At 44.0% G+C, this 19,767-nt stretch overlaps 1 protein-coding gene across 1 annotated transcript in view; it reads right to left on the bottom strand.

Annotated features, from left to right (window-relative positions):
* Positions 1–19,767, bottom strand: part of RGS17 (regulator of G protein signaling 17) — a 110,793-nt gene that overhangs the window by 3,512 nt on the left and 87,514 nt on the right. Inside the window, exons 3-4 of the mRNA XM_058670818.1 lie at positions 10,181–10,270; positions 8,233–8,467 (exon numbers count right to left, since the gene is read on the bottom strand). Of these exons, the coding sequence (XP_058526801.1) occupies positions 8,233–8,467; positions 10,181–10,270 (325 nt within the window). The remainder of the gene's footprint in view (positions 1–8,232; positions 8,468–10,180; positions 10,271–19,767) is intronic.

Genomic DNA, 19,767 nt, shown 5'->3' with positions numbered 1-19,767 from the left:
CCGGAAACATTCCTTCCCACTGGGAAGAGGAGACAGAAGAGAAGTGGCAAGCATAATACAGATGCCCCCTGGCAAGGCCACAGTCTCAGGAAAATGTAGTTAGAGCTAATGATCCAGCAAGGGCACACAGTTAAAGTGAGAAGAATTACGACAGAGAAATGTTGCTAGCGCGGCTTGGAAAACCTGGGCTCCATCAGTTGTATGAAGTGGTTAATCTTGTAGATTTCTTATCCAATGTTGTAGAGGCGGGATGGTTACTGAGATCTGTGCTGTGCTAGGGTAGGGAAAGCCACCCCTGTGATAGTAGCGAAGTGTATTTTTCGGTGGCTTCACTTGCGATCCAGTTCCCAGCTAACGGGATGGGAAAAGCAGCAGAGGACAGCCCCGATTGTCTTGCCCTTGCCACCCACCACCCACGTGGGAGACCTGGGAGGAGCTCTTCAGCCTCGTTCAGCTCTGGGGAGCGAGAAGCGCGCTGTAATTCTGACTTTCATATATTTATATATTTAATATATACTTAAATATATTTTATGTATATTTTAAATATTATATATATATATACCTTTAAAAAGACATTATTTCTGGGAGCAAGTATATCAAGTTTTGACAATGCCGTTTTGTTGTAGCCATCAAGATGCTGAAAAGAAATATTCAGGCCAGAGGATTTAAGTTGCTTTTGCTTTCTGTATTCTGCTTAATATGTTTTTCTTTACCTTCTGTATTCTGCTTGCGGTAGAGAATAGTGAATAGCTGGACAAGCATTTTATGATTAGAGAGGGAAGTAAGGTAATCTAAAATACAGCCGGGGAGCCTAAGAGATAAGGGGCTCCTGCAGCTGCATCCTGATTAGGTCATGAGGAGGGTCCCAGGACAGGCATGAGAAAGGTCTTAGGGCTGACACCTCAAGAAATATAACCTGGGAGCGGAAAGAACTGATTGTGTGACTCCCCGCTCCCTGCTTGTGACTTTAGCCTTTAAAAGAATGCAGTTAAAATGACTTGGGGTCGGTGTGCCTAGCCTCCTGTGTGAGGAACTGGCACTGGCCCCAGCGCGCTGGTGATCGAATAAAGCCTCTTGCTTTTGCATCAAGTCTCGTCTTTGGTGGTCATTGGGGAAACTCACTCTCTCAAGAAAGACGGTAAGGTTTTCCCTGTTGGGGTGCCTTACAATGCAATGGAAATTTTGACTCTACTATCTTAGGGAGAATTATGCTGAAAACGATGAATTTTCACTGAAAGTCTTCTTTCCCCCACAGAAGATTCTCCAATATGTTAATTAATTTAATTTTATGTTAATTTTTAATGTCATGATTTTGTTTCCTCCCATTTTTTCCACTTTCTGGTTTTTCTAACCTTGCTTTATATAGGGTTCTTTTCCATGTACAATTCTGGTTTTTTTCTTTTTCCTTCGGAAGTCCACATAAACTCTTAGCTAAGTGTAACTTCTACCATTGCAGATTTTATTTTTTGATAGTAACTAAATTTAGTATTCCTGTATTGTACTTCATAGACCTAAAAGACACCTAACTTCCTACCAATTCTAATATTTTTTTACCACGTGTTCACTTAGTCATGAATCATCTTGTGCTGAAAACAAGTATACAGAAAGCAAATATAAATTACAAGTAAGATTGGTTGAATTTATCTCATGGATTTAAGATTATTGATAGAACAAAGTGTAACAACCAAATTGTTGGTGAGGTCTAGATGAGAAAGCTCACTTGTTCGTGGGGATGATTCAGCCATGTGATTAAAGTCACTGTTTTTCATTTGGTTTGAGGATATATGGTTATTCTAGAGAATTCTGCAGTAGTGTGCTGAAGAAGGTACTGGGCAAGGGAAGAACCCTCAGCATGTTGTGGTTGGAGGAGCGGAATCTGAAGATCATGGACTTGTATTCGCTGCCAGATAGAGTCCCTCTACCTCTTTGAGCTGAAGTGATGCCATCTGTCCTTGTGGTTGAAATAATGTTGTGACACTCAGGTTTTAAGAGTATCTGTGAGCAGCACAGTTAAAGCCCATGGTAAAGTAAAAAGGACGCTTACTTGCAGTTCTCCAATGCCATGGGTGTTTAGCTTGGTGATGAAGACGCTGGTTAGAACATTAGTAGCCCTCAGCAGAGGACCTGAGTTGAGCCTTCTGCTCTGGCTCTAGATTCCAGCTTTCCACTAAAGTGGGCACTGGGAGATGGTACCAATGGCTTAACTAGCTGGCTTCCCGCTACCCCCACGGGAAAATGTGGTTGAGTTCTAGTTTTCCAAATTCAGTCTCCCACCACTCTAGCCATTTACGGATTGAACTAGTGTGTGGGGGTACTCACTCGTTCCTTCTCTCATAAATACACATTTAATTATAGGTTTTAAATTTATTTTTGACATATTTTAAAAATCAAACTCCATGTCTTAAGCTTTGCATCAGCTTAAACTTCACTTTCTCAGAGTTACCGTCCTGATGACCTCTATTTTCAGCTGTATCATTGGACCACCCCACATGATAACACTCATCACAACTTCAAGTTCTGAGTCTTCCATCTGATTTTCCTGACTTTCTAAAGTATAAAGGTCTGTCTGGTTAGACATTATTCTGATACTTGGTCCAGTGCCTGACTTACAGGAAATGCTTCATAAATATGTTTAAATAGACTTTTCTCCAAGTTCATTTTGTTGTGTTCGTGTTGTCAATATCTAGCTCATTGGGGCTGGTGTTGTGGCATAGTGAGTAAAACCTCTACCTGGGACCTGCATCGCTTTTGATCCCATTTGCTGCTAGTGAGCCTGGGAAAAGCAGCAGAAGATGACGTGAGCGCCTGAGCTCCTGCTGCCCAAGGAGGAGGCCCAGAGGAAGCTCCTGGCTTCGCGCTGGCTTAGTTCTGCTCATTGCAGCCACTTGGGGAGTGAGTGAACCAGCAGATGAAACACCAGACTCTCTTTCCCTCTCTCTAATTCTGACTTTCATATAAGGAAATAAATACATCTTTTAAAAGTGCTTAACTCATTAAATACCAACTATATGTGAATATAAATGTTTGAAGAAATAAACAGCAAAATATGCCTAATAAAATGTGCTTGGAGAATCTGACCTAAATTATTGGAAGTGCTATGTACACACAGTTTTGCCTGAAGGCACACATCCTAATGCATTCTCTCATAGAGTCCATATGGTTATTGCCTAAGCGTGAGGTTTAGATGAGTTCAGTGCTCACTGGTGTTACAACATTTTTCTTTTCAATGAAAATTTACAATGAAGCCAGAGGTCACAGACTATTCCAGCGGTTGTTAAAGCACCATGGATACCACCACAGACTTGGTAGATTGCAGCGGGTTCCCCATGTCATCAACCCAAGAAATTAATGCCCAGGCTTCAGACACTGAAGTGCATTTCCAAGTGCCATGCAGGTGCCAAGGGGCAGGAAGATTACAGCCCTGATGAACGGTGATGTCACTGCCCAGGAGTTTTGTAGCACATGGTTCTGTCCATTCACAGAAAAATGCTATACTTCTAGGATTCTTACTTATTTCTTTTCTCAGCCATGCTTATAGCTGATAGCAGCCTTTCAACAGATATGTTTTTCAAGCTCTTCATTTTGTTATCTTTTTACTATTTAACAGCTACAGCTTGTGTTGCTTTGCTGCAATATGCAGTGTGCAGCAAAGCCATTGATCTTCAATGGCCTTTTACAGGTCTTCATTTGTTTTCTATGGAGGACATCATTTAAAAAAGATTATGTTTGAAACAAATGGTACTTTCCATGTAAAGTTTTGGATTTTTTAAATTTAAAATTTGGCCATTTCTCCTCATTGAGTTGTTCTCGGACGTTCATATATAATGCACAGATGGTTTCGAATATAAGCAACATGCTCTTGAAGCCCTGAGATTTAACTTTTCCACACACTGGCTTAAATGGTTTAAGGCAAAGTGTTATGTACGTATAAATAATACTGAAGAGGTAAACTTTATTTGCACACAACACAGAGGTGCATCGTCATCCAATCTAATGAGGGTACAATGGAAGTTAAGCTTAGTGAAGAACGATACTTATTGAGTTACTTACAAAATCCAGACCATTCTTAGTTCTTTAAGCTATTATCACTTCATAATTATTTCAAAGGTTCATTTTCTTAGAAAATAATCTTAGTAAACAAAAGTTACAGAATTTGGGAAGTAGAAAAGCTCAGATGTGTGCACTAGACCTCAGTTCTGACTGCTTTCCGGGGGCTGCGCTGAGAGCTGTGTTAGGAGAGAAAGACGCCGAGCAGCCGTCCAGGTACAGCTGCTGCTGTGCCCATCTCATTATAGTGTTTTTCTGAACAAGTTAACAGAATGCTGTGGCCCAAGAGGTGAGTGATTTGCCACAGGCCACAAAATGAAATTGATGCAGAGCCTGGTCTAGAATCCTGTGCACTTGAACATGAGTTCAGGAGCTCTGAACAAGACATGTTCAAGATTCTGTTCTCCCCACTGTGAAAAACCAAGGTGCAGATGGAACTCACTTCACCAGTAATCTATTGTGGCTGATTAGAAATCAACAAGTTCCATCTAGGGTTACCATTCCCACAGCAGGGCACGAAAACCAGGACAGGGGCTGGGATGGCTAGACAGAAAGGCACCCAACAACATCTGTGTGGGCTGGACAGTGGATCTGGTTAGATGGAACTAGGCTTCAATGCTCATTGACATGTATGAGAGCAGAAGGGCATGTGGGACAGACTGGACTAGTCTGCCACACATACTGACAAACCAGGTTAGGGGGCGGGCGTGATGGGGAGTATTGTGGGTCGTTCCGACTAGGCTGCAGCTCCCACTGGTTTATGTGAGGGCCAAGTATGTGCTGGGCAGAACCAGGCTGGACTGCAAATACCCATTGGTTCCAGTGGAAGACAGGGATGGAAACAGAACCAACCCAGCAACTGCAACCACCAGCTGATTGGAGCGATGGACTGTGCTGGGCCCTGTGCTTCCTAGTACATACAAGAATCTGGTCTGGGAACACCTCAGACAAAGTTTCTTTGGGGATCCCCCCAATTGAACTGCCGGACTCAGAACCATAACCATAAAAAGACAGAGGACAGAGCAAGTCAATCAACCACTTCAGCCATATGTTGGCAGTGAAAAACTGGGCAAATGGAGACTCTAGGATGAACTATGTTAATCAGTGGATTCTTCAACCACCTCATCGTGCTTGGAGTGGCGAGACTGGCAGCAATTCATAACTGTTGAACTATCAAAACCCCTTGCGCAACACCCTCGGAGCATGTTCCACATCTGGGACCTAGGGTGGGTGGGAGACTGGGTGGGGCTTCTCCCTTAATATCCCCCTTTACCTCAGATACGTGAAGGAAACAATGTGGAAATAATAGTCTTACCCACTTTCCTGTAGCCCTTGAACCCTTTTACCCTAATTAACTATGTAAAGATTGTCAAAAATATAATAAAAAATGGAAAAAAAGAAATCAACAAGTTTTGCAAGAAAAGTCAGTGAGCTACAAGACTTGAAAGGCCCAGAAAACCAATACATTCATTCATGAGTCACGTTTCTGAATATGGCCCAAGAGAAAATACACCTAACACTTGCCTTAAAACAAAACCTTTGCAACAGTTAAACTTTTGTGACTGGAAATCCTTTGGGGTTTATACATAAGTTTTGCTATCAAATACCAATCATATGTACTCTGACAGGCAAGCGAGCAGTTAATTGAGCAAAGGTACTTCCTTTAACCCAATCATTTATATTCCATCTCAAGTGCTATTGACATGTTGGCACAAAGGTTTAAAATAACAAAGACTGAAATTTCACTTCGTTCTTCCTCTGGTGTATCTGAGATATTTAGTCATAATGTGAATATTAGAAACATTTAAGGAGTGAATCATCATGATTATTACAGTAAGTAATAATAGTTTTTGTAGTTTAGAAAAAGTACTATTTTGAATTGGAAATAATACTTCAATGACTTTTTAGTAAATACTCATGTTTACAATAAAGAAATGTGGTGAAACAAACTATTATTAAAATAATCAGAATTTAACATTTATTTTTCAACAATAACTAATTATTAATAACTTTTTAAATTAAGTCTTGTACAATGTTCTATTATTCAGTGACATGTGAAAGTCAGGAGCTGTGAGTAAAGTGGGAATCCTCTCAAAACATGGAGCCTCGGAGCCTGGGCTGTGGCACAGCCAGTGAAGCCACCTCCTGCAGTGCCGTCACCCCAGATGGGCTTGGCTGCTGGGAGCTCCCAGCTCTTCCACTTCCAACCCTTCTCCCTACCACTGTCCCCGAGATACAGCAGCAGATGGTCCAAGTGCCTGGACCTCATGTGAACGGAGCTCCTGGCTGCCGGCTTCCAGCTGGCACGGGCCTTTCCGGGCAGGCACCAACACAGCATCTCTCTCTCAGTAACTCTACATTTCAAATAAAGATACAAATCCTCATAAAAAAAAGGATAATGGTAAAAACAAAGTATCTACATGTACTTAACATGGGGAGCATTTTTTCCCCCAAACATTTAAACATCAGGAAAGCCACTGATTTGAAATGACACAGCCACCATTCAAAGCAATGGCTGGCTGGAGAGGCAGCACTTGAAGGCACAGTTGCATACCCAGAGGAGAGAAATGGAGTCATTTCCACAAGCACTATAGTTTTGTATAATGAATAGATAGGAAAGCCATGTCTCAGGGGACATTTGAATCACCTGGTTTATTTGCCTGTCATATATAATGCATCTCTAGGATAAAAGTGAGAATCAAATGATTATGCCAACAGAAGCTCAGTAAGGTTGATAGATGTTGAGATGGGGTAATCAATAACATAAAGGATAAACTTATAAGATGCAGAATTACAGTGGTGCTAGAAAAACAAAATGTATTGCTGTTGAAAAAAAAATCTCCTGTTTTGTTTCTGTGAATACCTTGTCCCCCGTGCCTGTAGAAAATAATAATAATAATAATAATAATGAAAAAAGAATCAATCTGTTGTGTATCCAACTGAAGAAGGTTTCTCATTTGTAGAGACAATGCTGCTGGTTTATTCTGAAATACCAATGGCACTTTATGCTAACTGATGTACCATTTCTTCAGCTATGTTTCTTTAGACACAAAATGACCTGCGTAGCATTTCCAGATTTAAATATCATCTAGAGCTATCCAAAGCAGACACTAAGTCTTTGCGCAGCTGTCAAAGTAAGGAGTGAGAGGCATGGTGGGGCAGGTCATGTCCAGCCCTGGATGAGCAGCAGTGGCCGCAGCCCAGCCCCCAGGGATTTCAGCAACGTGCAGTGCACACAGAGGAGGGTGCGCTCTGGGAGCAAGGGCCAGGTAATTTTTGTGTAATTTTAACATTCATGTAAATAGACAAAAATCACAGTCGTTCCACTGAGACATAAAGGCAAGAAGAGGCTGCTGTGGGGAAAGGGAAGGCCCTGGAGGAGCCGCTGTGTTCTCGTGTGCCTTAAAATCCTCAGGAAGCAGCCACCCAGAGCTCCATGGTCCTGCACTAGGCCGGACCTTCGCCCTCACCCAGTGTAGCCAACTCCCAGCTCTGCCTGTTCAAGTGCAAACCTGTTTCTTCAAAAGTTAGCGTAGAAAAGATATTTGGTTGCTACAAGCGTTCTTTGTAAGTACATTCTGATCATCAGAAAAACAGCTTGCACTTACTTCCTAAAACAGAAAATCTCGAATAAGTAAAATGATTTCCATTTACATCTGGCCCCCAGGATTAACAGCCATTGTGAAGGTCTATTCTTTAGCTCCGTAAAAATGCAGTCAAAAGCTCTGAGACATATGCCATTGTCGTCGAGCCCCTAAGTCATGTTCTACATGCAGAATCCTGCGCTCTGTTTTCAAAATCCAATCCTGAGAAGGACTCCTGAATCTGCTGCTCACCCACGAGCTGCAGCAGTCTGTCACACAAGTGATACGGGCTTGCAGGAGGCACAATCGCTGCCTTCCAGGAAATCCTTCCTCGTCCTTGTTAGCTTCAGCCCCAGCAAATGGCCGGAACGGGCTGCGTCAGGGTGGTTCTGAAAGGCACGTGGACTACCAGAGCAAATGACCAGGACAGCTCAGGACAAAAGCTGAAGTGCCCATCCAGAGACTGTGAACTTGGCAACACCCCACGCACTACTCACAACAGGGGTCTCTGGGATTATCTAAGGGTGAAGAAGCCCACCAAAATGTTTTTCAAGGGTTATTATTATTATTACTATTATTATTATTATTATTATTATTTTACCTCTTTTGGTGACAATATGGAGATGTAATCTTCATATATCATCCTGGCTTTTTCTTCTATCACTTTTTTATTCTGTTCCTTCTTCAAGTCTTCGCAGGCAAGCCAGAAAAGTAGATTTTCCTCACTGTATTCTGTTCGGAGGAACTCTCTGAAGAGGTTTCTCCCTGCTGGGGCCTTCATCATCTTGTCAAAATTCTGAGACCAGGACAAGACCTCATCTGAGGTCGGGTTTTGGCTGCAAAGGACAAGAATGAATTCATTAGCAGGCAACTGTGACCTAGGCACGCTGGGCAGCTATGGTCTTCGGTTGGTGCCACCTGCTGGTCGCTATGTGACTACTCAGTCTGGAAAGCTCTGGTAGAACCCCAGCCCAAACTGGACAAGTTGTTTCTGGATCTGGACCAACATTCCCACGGGCAGGAGTTCCACGGAAGGGCGCGCCGCGCTCACACAGCAAGGAGTTGTGCACGACATGCAGCCAGTCATCAGAAATTCTGGGTGGGCCTGGCGGCATGGCCTAGCGGCTAAAGTCCTCGCCTTGAAAGCCCCGGGATCCCATATGGGCGCTGGTTCTAATCCCGGCAGCTCCACTTCCCATCCAGCTCCCTGCTTGTGGCCTGGGAAAGCAGGAGAGGACGGCCCAATGCATTGGGATTCTGCACCCGCGTGGGAGACCCGGAAGAGGTTCCAGGTTCCCGGCTTCGGATTGGCGCGCATCGGCCTGTTGCGGCTCACTTGGGGAGTGAAACATCGGATGGAAGATCTTCCTCTCTGTCTCTCCTCCTCTGTGTATATCTGGCTGTAATAAAAATGAATAAAATCTTTAAAAAAAAAAAAAAGAAATTCTGGGTGAGGGAGGGTCTCCCTAAGAAGCCGTTGACCTTGACTGGACAATAAGATGCTGGACTCTAGGTTTGGTATATGCTTGCAATGAGGGAATCTCAACTGAACTTGAACTGTGGTTATGCAACAAGGTGGAGGAATCCACCATGGTGGGAGGGTTTGGGGAGGGGAGGGGAGAATCTATGAAACTGTGTCACATAATACAATGTAATTGATGAATAAAAAAATTAATTCTGGGTGAAGCTTGGAAGTGTCTGAGCTTTAACATCGCAAGTAATCAGAAACAGTCCAGAAATTACTATGAAAAGCACCTCTAATTTTTTCTTTGCCTCTGATATAGCTTCCAATTTCCCAGTTATACAAACACTGAACATTTCTGTCTTCGCGAGCCATTTTTCACGTGTCACTGGACCTAACAAGAACAATGAGATTGTGTGTATCTATCACACATTGTCCAAAACACGCAGGATTTTTCTACGAAGAGTTATCACTGTTGAGAAGCTGAAGGCTTTTATAATGACAGAGAGGATTACCAAAAGATATCAATGCTAATTTTTAAAGACTACTGTAGTGAAAAACACATCAGCAATTGTTGCATTTTTTTTTTTTCCTCAAAGAAGTGAAGAACGGAATCCGTAAATTCCTTTGGAATAAATGGTGCTGAACATCTTTTCCCTCTCACTGTCGCACGTCATGAAACATTTCCCCTAAAACACATTTGGTCAATGAAGTAATGTACATCTTTCTTAGCCTTTAGGCCAGATGTCTGACTTAGATTTGTTACAAATCCATAGTGTCTGGATTTTTTTTTTCATTCACTTCACTTCTCATTTTAATAATGCTTCAAAGTTACTACGAAGCATCTTTGGCGATTTTTGTTTGTTGAAAGAGAAAGATATATGCAAATGATGTTTAAGCTGATGCCACAACCAACAGACGTTGAATGAAAGGCCACTGCGGTCACAAAGTAAGATTTCCCAGACTGAACTTGCATTCATTTCCTTGAAGTTCTCTGAGGGACACCGGAGAGTAAGAGAGGATACGTAAGTGCTCAGCCAACAGCACAGAAACCCAGACACAAACGCAGCGTGCTGGTACCACTCACCATTCTTCTAGGACCTGGATGCTCTCCATCTTTGTGGTGTGTGTGGGTCTTCCGGCATTATCCCCTCTTTCTTCGTTCCTGACGGTGAGGCTGTAGGAAAGCACAACACTGGGTTTTGTCAAGGGAAATTGTGTGCGTCAAAGAAAAGAGTGACGTTTTTCAGGAAAACCATTTTATAGGAGATTTCATTTTCAACTGTGAGAATATTTAAAAGACAAAAACAGCTTTATGGTGTTTAAATGGCAGGCAAGCCCATGTTGATAAACAAAATAGAAAACTTTAAAATAAGATAATAAAGCAAATCAGAATGTTAAAAATGGATATCATCATAAATTCTGACTTTGACCATACATAATTTGAATTACTTAGAAATGGCTTAGACAAATGATCATATGCTTTGGTTTTTCACATGTCATTACTTTTTTCCTTTGAAAGATTTAAATCATGACAGACACAAGACTTAATGCATTCCATAGATACAGGTAAGGAAGACAATTCTACTGCCTTTGCTGCCTTCCCTATCTTCAACCATGTGGACACAGACATAAATTTAATCTATTCCATAGTCACAGGCTTCATTTGCCACGAACCATAATATTCAACACGTAAAATGTAAGAGGATCAAAAGACCACATTTCGACTCGATTGTAATCATGAGCTAAGAACAAAGTGTCCATTTCACCTCTGCGCCTGTGCGGGTGTGTGTGTGTTATGTGTTAGCTCTTTAAATGGGACCTCATTTTGACTTCTGGTTGGTTCCATTCAGTTTGTTTTCTATTGATTTTCTCCACTGATAACTAAGATAATAAAACATTTCAGAATCTAACACGCATTATCTTTCCTCATAAGCAGCTGCACTGTCAGCTTCTGTCCTTTGCCCAGCCACTAACCCTCTTGCTGTTGGACTTGAATCTGATTTCGTCTTCAGCTTTTCCACTCCTGGCAGTCAATTTCCATTGTCTTGTGAAGTACAAAGCTTAGACCTGGATAGGAGAAATCTCTGTCTCCTGGGACACAGTTTGGGAATTCTGCCAAATTATACAAATGAGGCCAATCCCATGGGGTGTGGGTACCCCAGAACTGTAGTGGCCTGGTTCAGGCAAGCAGAGGCTGGGCAGCCCCTCCAGGTGCAACAGGCAGGTTCTAGGTGTGGGACAGACACACAGGGCAGTCGCTCATGGACGGATCTGAAGGAAGCTGGAGAGGAGGGCTTCGCTGCATCACTTGTAAGAAATGGATACTTCTGTCAGGAAGATGATCTTCCTGACCACCCGTCAGCATAAAAAGTTCAGAGAAGATCTCTTTCATTTCCTCATCCTTTCATTGATTTAGTCCATCAGAGGCAATGGGAAGATTACTGTTTAGTGCTTGTTACGACCCACATATCATTCATTAAGCGCTCGTGTGATTATCTCCATTCTGCAAATGAACCAAGTGAATGACACAGCTGTCTGGTAGGCAGTTCCCAAACAGAGCACTTCATGTTTAGCACTGTTGGAGTTTAAATGTTGCTCTGCTGAAGCCCCCTTCATTCTCACTGATCACCTGCTGGGAACAAAGCCCTCTGATAGGTCCCCTGGTTATATACCACCAATGAGAATGCAAAAAGCGCCCCAAAATACAGGTAGGAAGAAAAGGCACACAGGGAGACAGCGTCCAACAAGCAGTGCATTGGGAAAGTCTGGTATGAGTAACAGAAGCAATGGCTCCTGGATTCACTCTTTCAGGATGCAGAAGTGAGGATGGGGGAGTGTGGCAAAGGGAAGAACAAAACGAACCGGAGTCCGAAGCGCAGGCCAGCCTACAGTCAAAAGGAAAATCAGAAGAACTTACTGGAGAACACTGGGCTCATTAGACGAAAGAGAGTCCAACAGAAATTGACATGGATACTCAGAAAAAAGGAAATAGAATGTAACAATGAAATCGAGTTCTCCCGAGAGCATGTCTCACGATAATGGCAGGCGTACTGATGTGGAACAACACAGACAGGAGCTCCCTTCCCAGCTCCCTGCCGAGACGCCTGGGAAGGCAAAGGATGATGACCCTATTTCTTGGACTCCACCCAGCCACAGGAAGGACCTCGATGCATTCCAGACTTTGTGTAGGCGTGATCCAGTCAAGGTCATTTGGGGAATAAAAAGTGGATGGCAGATCTTTCTCTCTTTATCACTCTGTCCTTCAAACAAATGAGTAAATAAATCAATATTTAGGAAAAAAACTTCCAGTGGACCACGGCTGCGCAGAAGGCCTCAGGGGGGCAGTGCTGATCAGGTTTCCGTGTGTGGCCTGCAGTTCTCTCTGCTTCTACGAACTCGAGTCAGATAAGTGTTACAGAAGATTCATTAACTTCTCAAAGTATCTCTGAGGAGTTTATTGTGCTTCTAGTAATGCTGCGATAGCAGGTGGCTGGGAGGAATACCCCACTGCCAATATGTGTGCACACATAAAATATGCATTTTTTTAATACCATCTAGAAAGCTCTTATTTAAATAGGCAATTAATACACATTTTGGAAAGCTTTTTAAAAAAGATTTATTTATTTTTATTACAAAGTCAGATATACAGAGAGGAAGATCTTCCATCTGATGATTCATTCCCCAGGTGACCGCAACAGCCGGTGCTGCGCCGATCCAAAGCCGGGAACCAGGAGCTTCCTCCAGGTCTCCCACGCGGGTGCAGGGTCCCAAAGCATTGGGCCATCCTCGACTGCCTTCCCAGGCCACAAGCAGGGAGCTGGATGAGAAGCGGGCCTGCGGGATTAGAACCGGCGCCCATATGTGTTCAAGGTGAGGACTTTAGCCATTGAGCTACTGCGCCAGGCCCCTGGCAAGCTTTGTTGAATTTATGTGTGTATATGTGTGTATTGTAGACACACACATCTTAAAGCATTATCAAAAGACTTGTAAGATATCTCGCCCTGATCCGATAACAGCATCCCAGAGAGTCTGGTTCTGTTTCTTTCCCACACAGTGTTCGCTACAAAACACAGGCTCATCTCCTCTCACACAACATCTCTGAGAAGTTTGTTCTCCAATTATGCCATGTCTGAGGAGTGACAAATCTGAAATCCGCACAGATGAATCACAACTTCTGAACGTGAATTTTGGCTCCACTATCTATTTCTGTGATATTTACAAACATCCCAAATGTTACCATATTAGCGTAATGGTGAGGGAAGGCTGGATTGTATCTGTGTCTGTCATTTCTACAGAGGGTAAAACATGGACACACAATTGAACTAGAACTACGCATGACAGCCACTCAATTTTTTTCTCAAAAATATTTTTATTTGAAAGAGTTACAGAGAGAGAGAGAGAGAGTGAGCGAGCTTCCACTTGCTATTCACTCCCCAGATGGCTGCCATGGCCAGAGCTGAGCTGGTTTGAAGCTGGGGACAGCAGCTTCCTCTGGGTCCCCACAGGTGCAGGGCCCATGTCTTGGGCCATTTGTGTGCTGCTTTCCCAGGCGGCAAGCAGGGAGCTGGACTGAAGTGGAAGAGATGTCCCTCCAACTGGTGCTCTTCTGGATTGCTGGCATTACAGATGGAAGATTAGCCTGCAGTGCCGCTGCACTGGCCCCTCAATAATTTTTTTTAAAGATTTATTTTAATTTTTATTTCAAAGGCAGATCCACAGAGAGGAGGACAGAAAGAAAGATTTTTTTTTTTTTTGTCCGATGGTTCATTCTGCAATTGGCCACAATGGCTGGAGCTGAGCTAATCCGAAACCAGGAACCAGGAAACTCTTCCAGGTCTCCCACGCAGGTGCAGGGTCCCAAGGCATTTGGCCGTCCTCAACTGCTTTCCCAGGCCACAAGCAGGGAGCTAGATGGGAAGTGGGGCTGCCGGAATTAGAACCGGCGCCCATATGGGATCTAGATGTGTTCACGGAGAGGACTTTCACCACTAGGCCACCGCACTGGGCTCGCTCAGTACTTTTTTAACCATCCACCATTTGCATCACGCTTAAACTGAGACAACATCTTGCCTTGCAGAACCTGAACAAGCTGTCCTCTTAACGAGCTGTCCTACAGGACTGCTCTTAAAAAAGTGTATTTCAAGGTCTCAGTCATCCATGGTCACTGCTAAGTGCTGCTTTCAGATGAAGAGGAGTGGAGAGAATAATCAAGGAACTGCATGGACAGCGGGACAGGCAGCGGCCTGGACTGTTTCCCTGTCCGGTTGTGAGTGTCTGTCTCCCACGCCGGTGGCTCTTGCTCTAACTAATACGGATTCTTTTAGGGGAATACATGACTGGAAATACGTGTTCCAGATTAAAATGTACATATTCTGTATGCTTGAAAAACATCTCGAAATTAAAGACCAGACATCTTTGCGAGGGGTCACACCAAAACATGACTTTTTTTTCCCACTTGAGTGTATGTAACAATTCCTCTTCTAAAACAACACATACACCATGTTCACTGTGGCAGTTGGAATCAAAGCTTAAACAGCCCATGAAAGAAAAATGCCAATAGCCTAGCCTAAAGGTAATGCAGTAAGCATTTAAAATCACATGAGGGATTTTTAAAGAATGATGATTTTGAGAAGACAGCAAAAACATATGGTATATTTCAGAAAGTCAGGAAACAGGTTCTCTCTCTGTACAAAACTGGGTTGTTTGCTTACTAGGGAGGTGGACAGCGAGGTGGTGAAAACTTTGCCTGGATGCCAGGGAAGACTTTATGTGCTGATCTAAATCATGGTTGCCAGGTCCACGTTGGAATGATCAAGTCTTAGGAAGAACCTTTGAAATGGTTATAAATAAGATGCATTCTTTGCAGTAGCCATGGTAACTCCAACATAGAAGGCTGATCCCAACAGCACATGTAATTACACAAAAAATTCACCTGAGGAATCCATAGTCCACCTACATGCAGTGTGACATGAAGCCCCTCAGACGGAGCCACTGCCTTTGCTCAAAGCAGGCGACATTCAGCATTTCAGTATTCTCACACTGTGACACCTGTCTTATTTAAAAGCTTGAAACTCAAATGTCCCAGTGTTGTGGCAAAAACAAAGTCAACATCCTTCTGGTTCTGAAAAGGACTTTGTAGATTATTCTCTAAACATTTGACTTTCCCCTTCAAAAATATCACAGCGAGATGCCACAGCTTTCTGCAGGACTTCACAGCCATTTTGCCAAACAGATCAAATACCTGGCTTACCCAGTGATGCCTCAATTAGAAATACGAGTAGCACATTGGCTCTGCTCTGGCACAGGTAAGTCCATGTCATGTGGCAGTGTGATAAGAACTCACTTATGGTCATGTCCGTGGTGTTTTTAGACACCTCTACAAATTGTGAGCTTAGGCCTATCGGAGTGGAGAATGGCCTCAGAGAGGAAGCAATGGTCACACTGGGTTGAACACATGCAGGTGTTTGGTTACGGAGACTTAACCAAACGGAACCCATGCAGAGGGATAACAGTGGCATATTGAGCCCAAGAGCTGCAAAGAGTTGTGAAATAAACAAAGAGCCAAAAGGGCAGGTCACATGTTTCCAAAAAGGCAGGGAAGTGCACCTTAGACAATCGGTCAAGAGAGCAAGGGGTAGACTCTGAACGTGGAGCACACCTCCCTGGGAGGCCAGGGGCTTTCTCTGCTGTCCTTTTCCACTTCTTAATTGGGATAACGGTTGAAACCTACTTCTCAAGGATGAGCAACAAGGAATAAGAATGTGTGGCAATAAGGCAAATGATTACAGCCGCTTACATGTAAGGGCAAACTGGAAACATCACAAATGGCGACTCTGAATTGAGCATACAGCTTCTTCAGTTCAACCTGGAGAAAATGGAGGCTCTTTGTAGTTAATGTAAATCACCTGCTCACACATGACCTTACCACTTCTTTTCCACCCAAGTCCTGTAAAGTAAGCAGCAGCACTTGCTATCACTCATTATCATCTTATTTGGAAGGGAGTAGTCACCAAGGTTGAGTTACAGCACACTTACAACGATCAGCTGACTTAACAAAGACTGTTACATCTCCTTACTCCTGGATTCCTGCTCATATTAGCTATGCAATGTTGCTTCTCTTTATACAGCAGAGCTGGCTGTGGGATCTTACCCATTCAGTTTTATTTACAAACGTTGATTGTTCTTGGGGCCAGTGTTCTGGCACAGCAAGTTAAGCCAACACCTGCAATACCAATATCCCATAGTGGCTTTGGTTCAACTCTTACCAGCTCTGTTTCCAGTTGAGCTCCCTGTTAATGTGCTTGGGAAAGCACCAGAAGATGACCCAAACAATGGGGCTCTGTCTCCACGTGGGAGACACAGGTGAAGCACCTGGCTCCTGATTGAACCTATTCCAGCCCTGGCTGTTGTTTCCATTTGAGGAATGAATGAGCAGTTGCAAGACCTCTCTCTTTCCCCTGTCTTCTCTGTAACTCTGCCTTTCAAATAAATAAACACACACATAAATCCTAAAAATTGATTGTGCTTATAGGTTTGGAGAGGGTAAGCCACTTTCCTCCCTTACAAACCAGTGTACTTGGGTGCAAATGCCCCCTGTACAGGGGCGACCTTGCAGTCATCACTTTAAGAGCTGCTGCCCAGAGAACTGTGTTTTACGAAAGATATTATTAAGGAGCAGCTTCTTGATTTATTCTGGACCAGGAGGCTCTCAGGAAGGAATACTTGGAGATTTTGATAGCAAAGCTTGAAAGAGCAAGAATACAGGAGGTGCCACGTCGACTACAGACAACCTGATGCAACATTTTGAATGTGGAATATAAGGGTAGGAGTTGTCAGAAATTTGTGTCTGGGGCACTGTGGCAAAGTAGGTAAAGCCACCTCCTGCAGCTTGAGACCTGGAGGCAACATATCTGATCCAGCTCTCTGCCAAGCAGCAGAGGATGGCTCGGGTGCCTAAGCCTCTGCATCCACATGGGAGACCCACAAGAGTCCCTAGCTTCTAGCTTCAGCCCAGCCCAGCTGCAGCCATTGCAACCAGTGATGGAAGGTCTCTCTTGTTCTCTTTGCCTTCCTCTCTCTCTGTCTCTCCCCCCCACAAACTCCAGCATTCAAATAAACAAATCTTTAGATAATGAATTTGTGTCTGGAAATATTATACCTTCTGTAAAATGGCGCAGTATCTGCATATCATCTAGGCATATCCTCCCACGTATTTTAATTGGTCACTAAATTATTCACAATTCCTAAAAACAACACAAACACCATGTGATTATTGAATTGCATTATGTAGGCAAAAATGACAAGAAAATGTCAGCGCAGGTTTAGTATGCATACTATTAATATTTTCAAACCACAGCGGGTGGAACCCAAAGATGTGAAACTTTTGGTAATGGAAATATAGTTTCTGAATAATCTGTTACAACCATGTCCACTAGGAGGCACTGTTTGCTTTACTGTCACATTGCTTTTACCTAGCCAGAATAAAAGGAAACAGAAAAAGCTTCTGGGAGTCATGACCCTATTTGGAAAAATGTGTAATTTTACATGTAAGGAATTTTGATTATTACATCTTTATAACAGAGGTGAAAATAGTTCTTCATTTTTTCTGGGAATGTAATCATAAAGCTTTTTTATTTATTTATTTTTAAAATTTTATTTATTTTTATTTTTTAATTTTTTATTGTATTTTTGTTGACAATCTTTACATAGTTAATTACGGTAAAAAAAAAAAAGGTTCAGGGGTATAGGGAAGTGGGTAATACTATTATGTCCATATTGTTTCCATCATGTATCTGAGGTAAAGGGGGATTTTAAGGGAGAAGCCCGACCCAGTTTCCCACAAACCCCAAGTCCCGGATGTGGGGCATGCTCTGAGATCCTTGCTCAAATGGTTTTAATAGTTCTCCAGTTATGAATCGCTGCCAGTTTCACTCGATGAGGTTGTCCACTGATTGACACAGTCCATCATAGAGTCTTCATTTGCCTAGTATTTCACTGCCAACATGTAGCTGAGGTGGTTGATTGACTTGCTCTGTCCTCTGTCTTTTCTTGGCTAGGGTTCTGATTCCAGCAGTTTGATTGGGGAGATCTCCAAAGAAATTTTGAGTTATTCCCAGACCAGATTCTTGTATGTTCTAGCAAGCACAGGGCCCGGCACAGTCCATCACCATGATCAGCTGGTGGTTTCAATTGCTGGGTTGTTTCTGTTTTCAGTCCTGACTTCCACTGGAACCAATGGGTGTTGCAGTCCAGCCTGGTTCTGCCCATCACATACTCGACCTGCAGCCTAGTCGGGGCGACCTACAATAACCCCCACCAGGCCCGCTCCCTACCCTGGTTTGCCAGTATGTATAGCAGACTAGTCCAGTCTGTCCCACATCCTATTTGGCTCTTGTACTTGTCAGTGGGTATTAAAGCTTAGTTCCATCTAACCAACTCAACTCTCCAGCCCTCACGGATGTTGTTGAGTGCCTCTCTGTCTAGCCACTCCAGCCCCCGTCTTAGTTTTCATGTCCTCCCGCGGGACTAGTGACCCAAGAAGGGGGAACCCACTTTTTCCCTCCCAGGTCTCTCTAAGTCCCGGTTTATGCACTCTTCGGGTGGTTCCGTGATTTGACTTGACAGAATTAGTCCCCAGTGCCAGCTTCTGCCAGTTGATGCTGTGGCTAAGCCCAAACATCCCTCACCCACTCTAATTTATGCTTGCACCAGCAGGAATAATCTGCCTAGCCTGGCTTTTCCCTGATCTAGTCCACGTGCAGCGCACAGGTGTTGCAGCCTTGCTTAGTCTGGTCTGTCCCCATCCCAGCCCAAGCTCTCCAGTGGGAGTAGCTGTCTGGCGAGGGGACCAGCCTCTTAATCCCCCCGCCGGCTCTGCCCCCCCTTCCTGGATCTCACGTGTGCTGGTTGGGTGCTGCATTCAAATCCAGTACAGGCAACCTCACCCTAGCGTTCCATAGTGTGCACTGGTTTTGTCGCAACCAAACCTGGCTCGACCCACACTCTGTTCTGGTGTTCGGATTTGCCAGTGGATGACATGAACTGATTCAGCCTGGTCTGCCCCTGACCCATGCCAAATGTATGCCAATGGGAAACTTCCCATGGCCTATTCTGGGCTGTTTCCTATCATGCTTCTTGCGCTTACCTGCAGGGACTGTGTCCTGCCAGAGGAGTTGCCCAGGCTCCTCCATTGGAACCTCTCCCAATGCCAGATTTTGTGCTTGCCAGGGGGTCCTTGAGCCAGCCCTATGCAGTTCACCTCCTGTCTTAGCAGGAACAGTGGCTTTTCCTGGCTGGCTTTCACCCCATTCTTGTTCTTGTTGTTGGATGTTTCAGCCCAGCCATGGCTCGTCCATACCCACGTACAGCTCACACATGGCTCAGTATGGGGCTGAGACCCAGCCTAGTCAGTCCCACATCCACCCTGGTTCTCCAGGACACCAGATGATGTTGGGGTCTGGCCTGGCCTGGTACATCCAATCCCAGCCCACACTAGTGCCTCGGGAGATTGCAACTGTTTCCTAGATAGAACGCAACCCCATTCCAGCACACGCACCCCTTGGTGGGAACCTCAACCCAGTTAAGGTGTCCCCTTACCTCCCCAACTGGGCCTGTTCCTAGCCGTAGATCATGCGCCTGCCAGTGGTTGCTCTGACTCAGCTTGTCTCAGTC

Source organism: Ochotona princeps, chromosome 1, assembly GCF_030435755.1.
Source record: "Ochotona princeps isolate mOchPri1 chromosome 1, mOchPri1.hap1, whole genome shotgun sequence".
NCBI lineage: Eukaryota > Metazoa > Chordata > Mammalia > Lagomorpha > Ochotonidae > Ochotona > Ochotona princeps.
The sequence above is the reverse complement of the archived record's forward strand: the minus strand, read 5'-3'. Positions and strand labels throughout refer to the sequence as shown.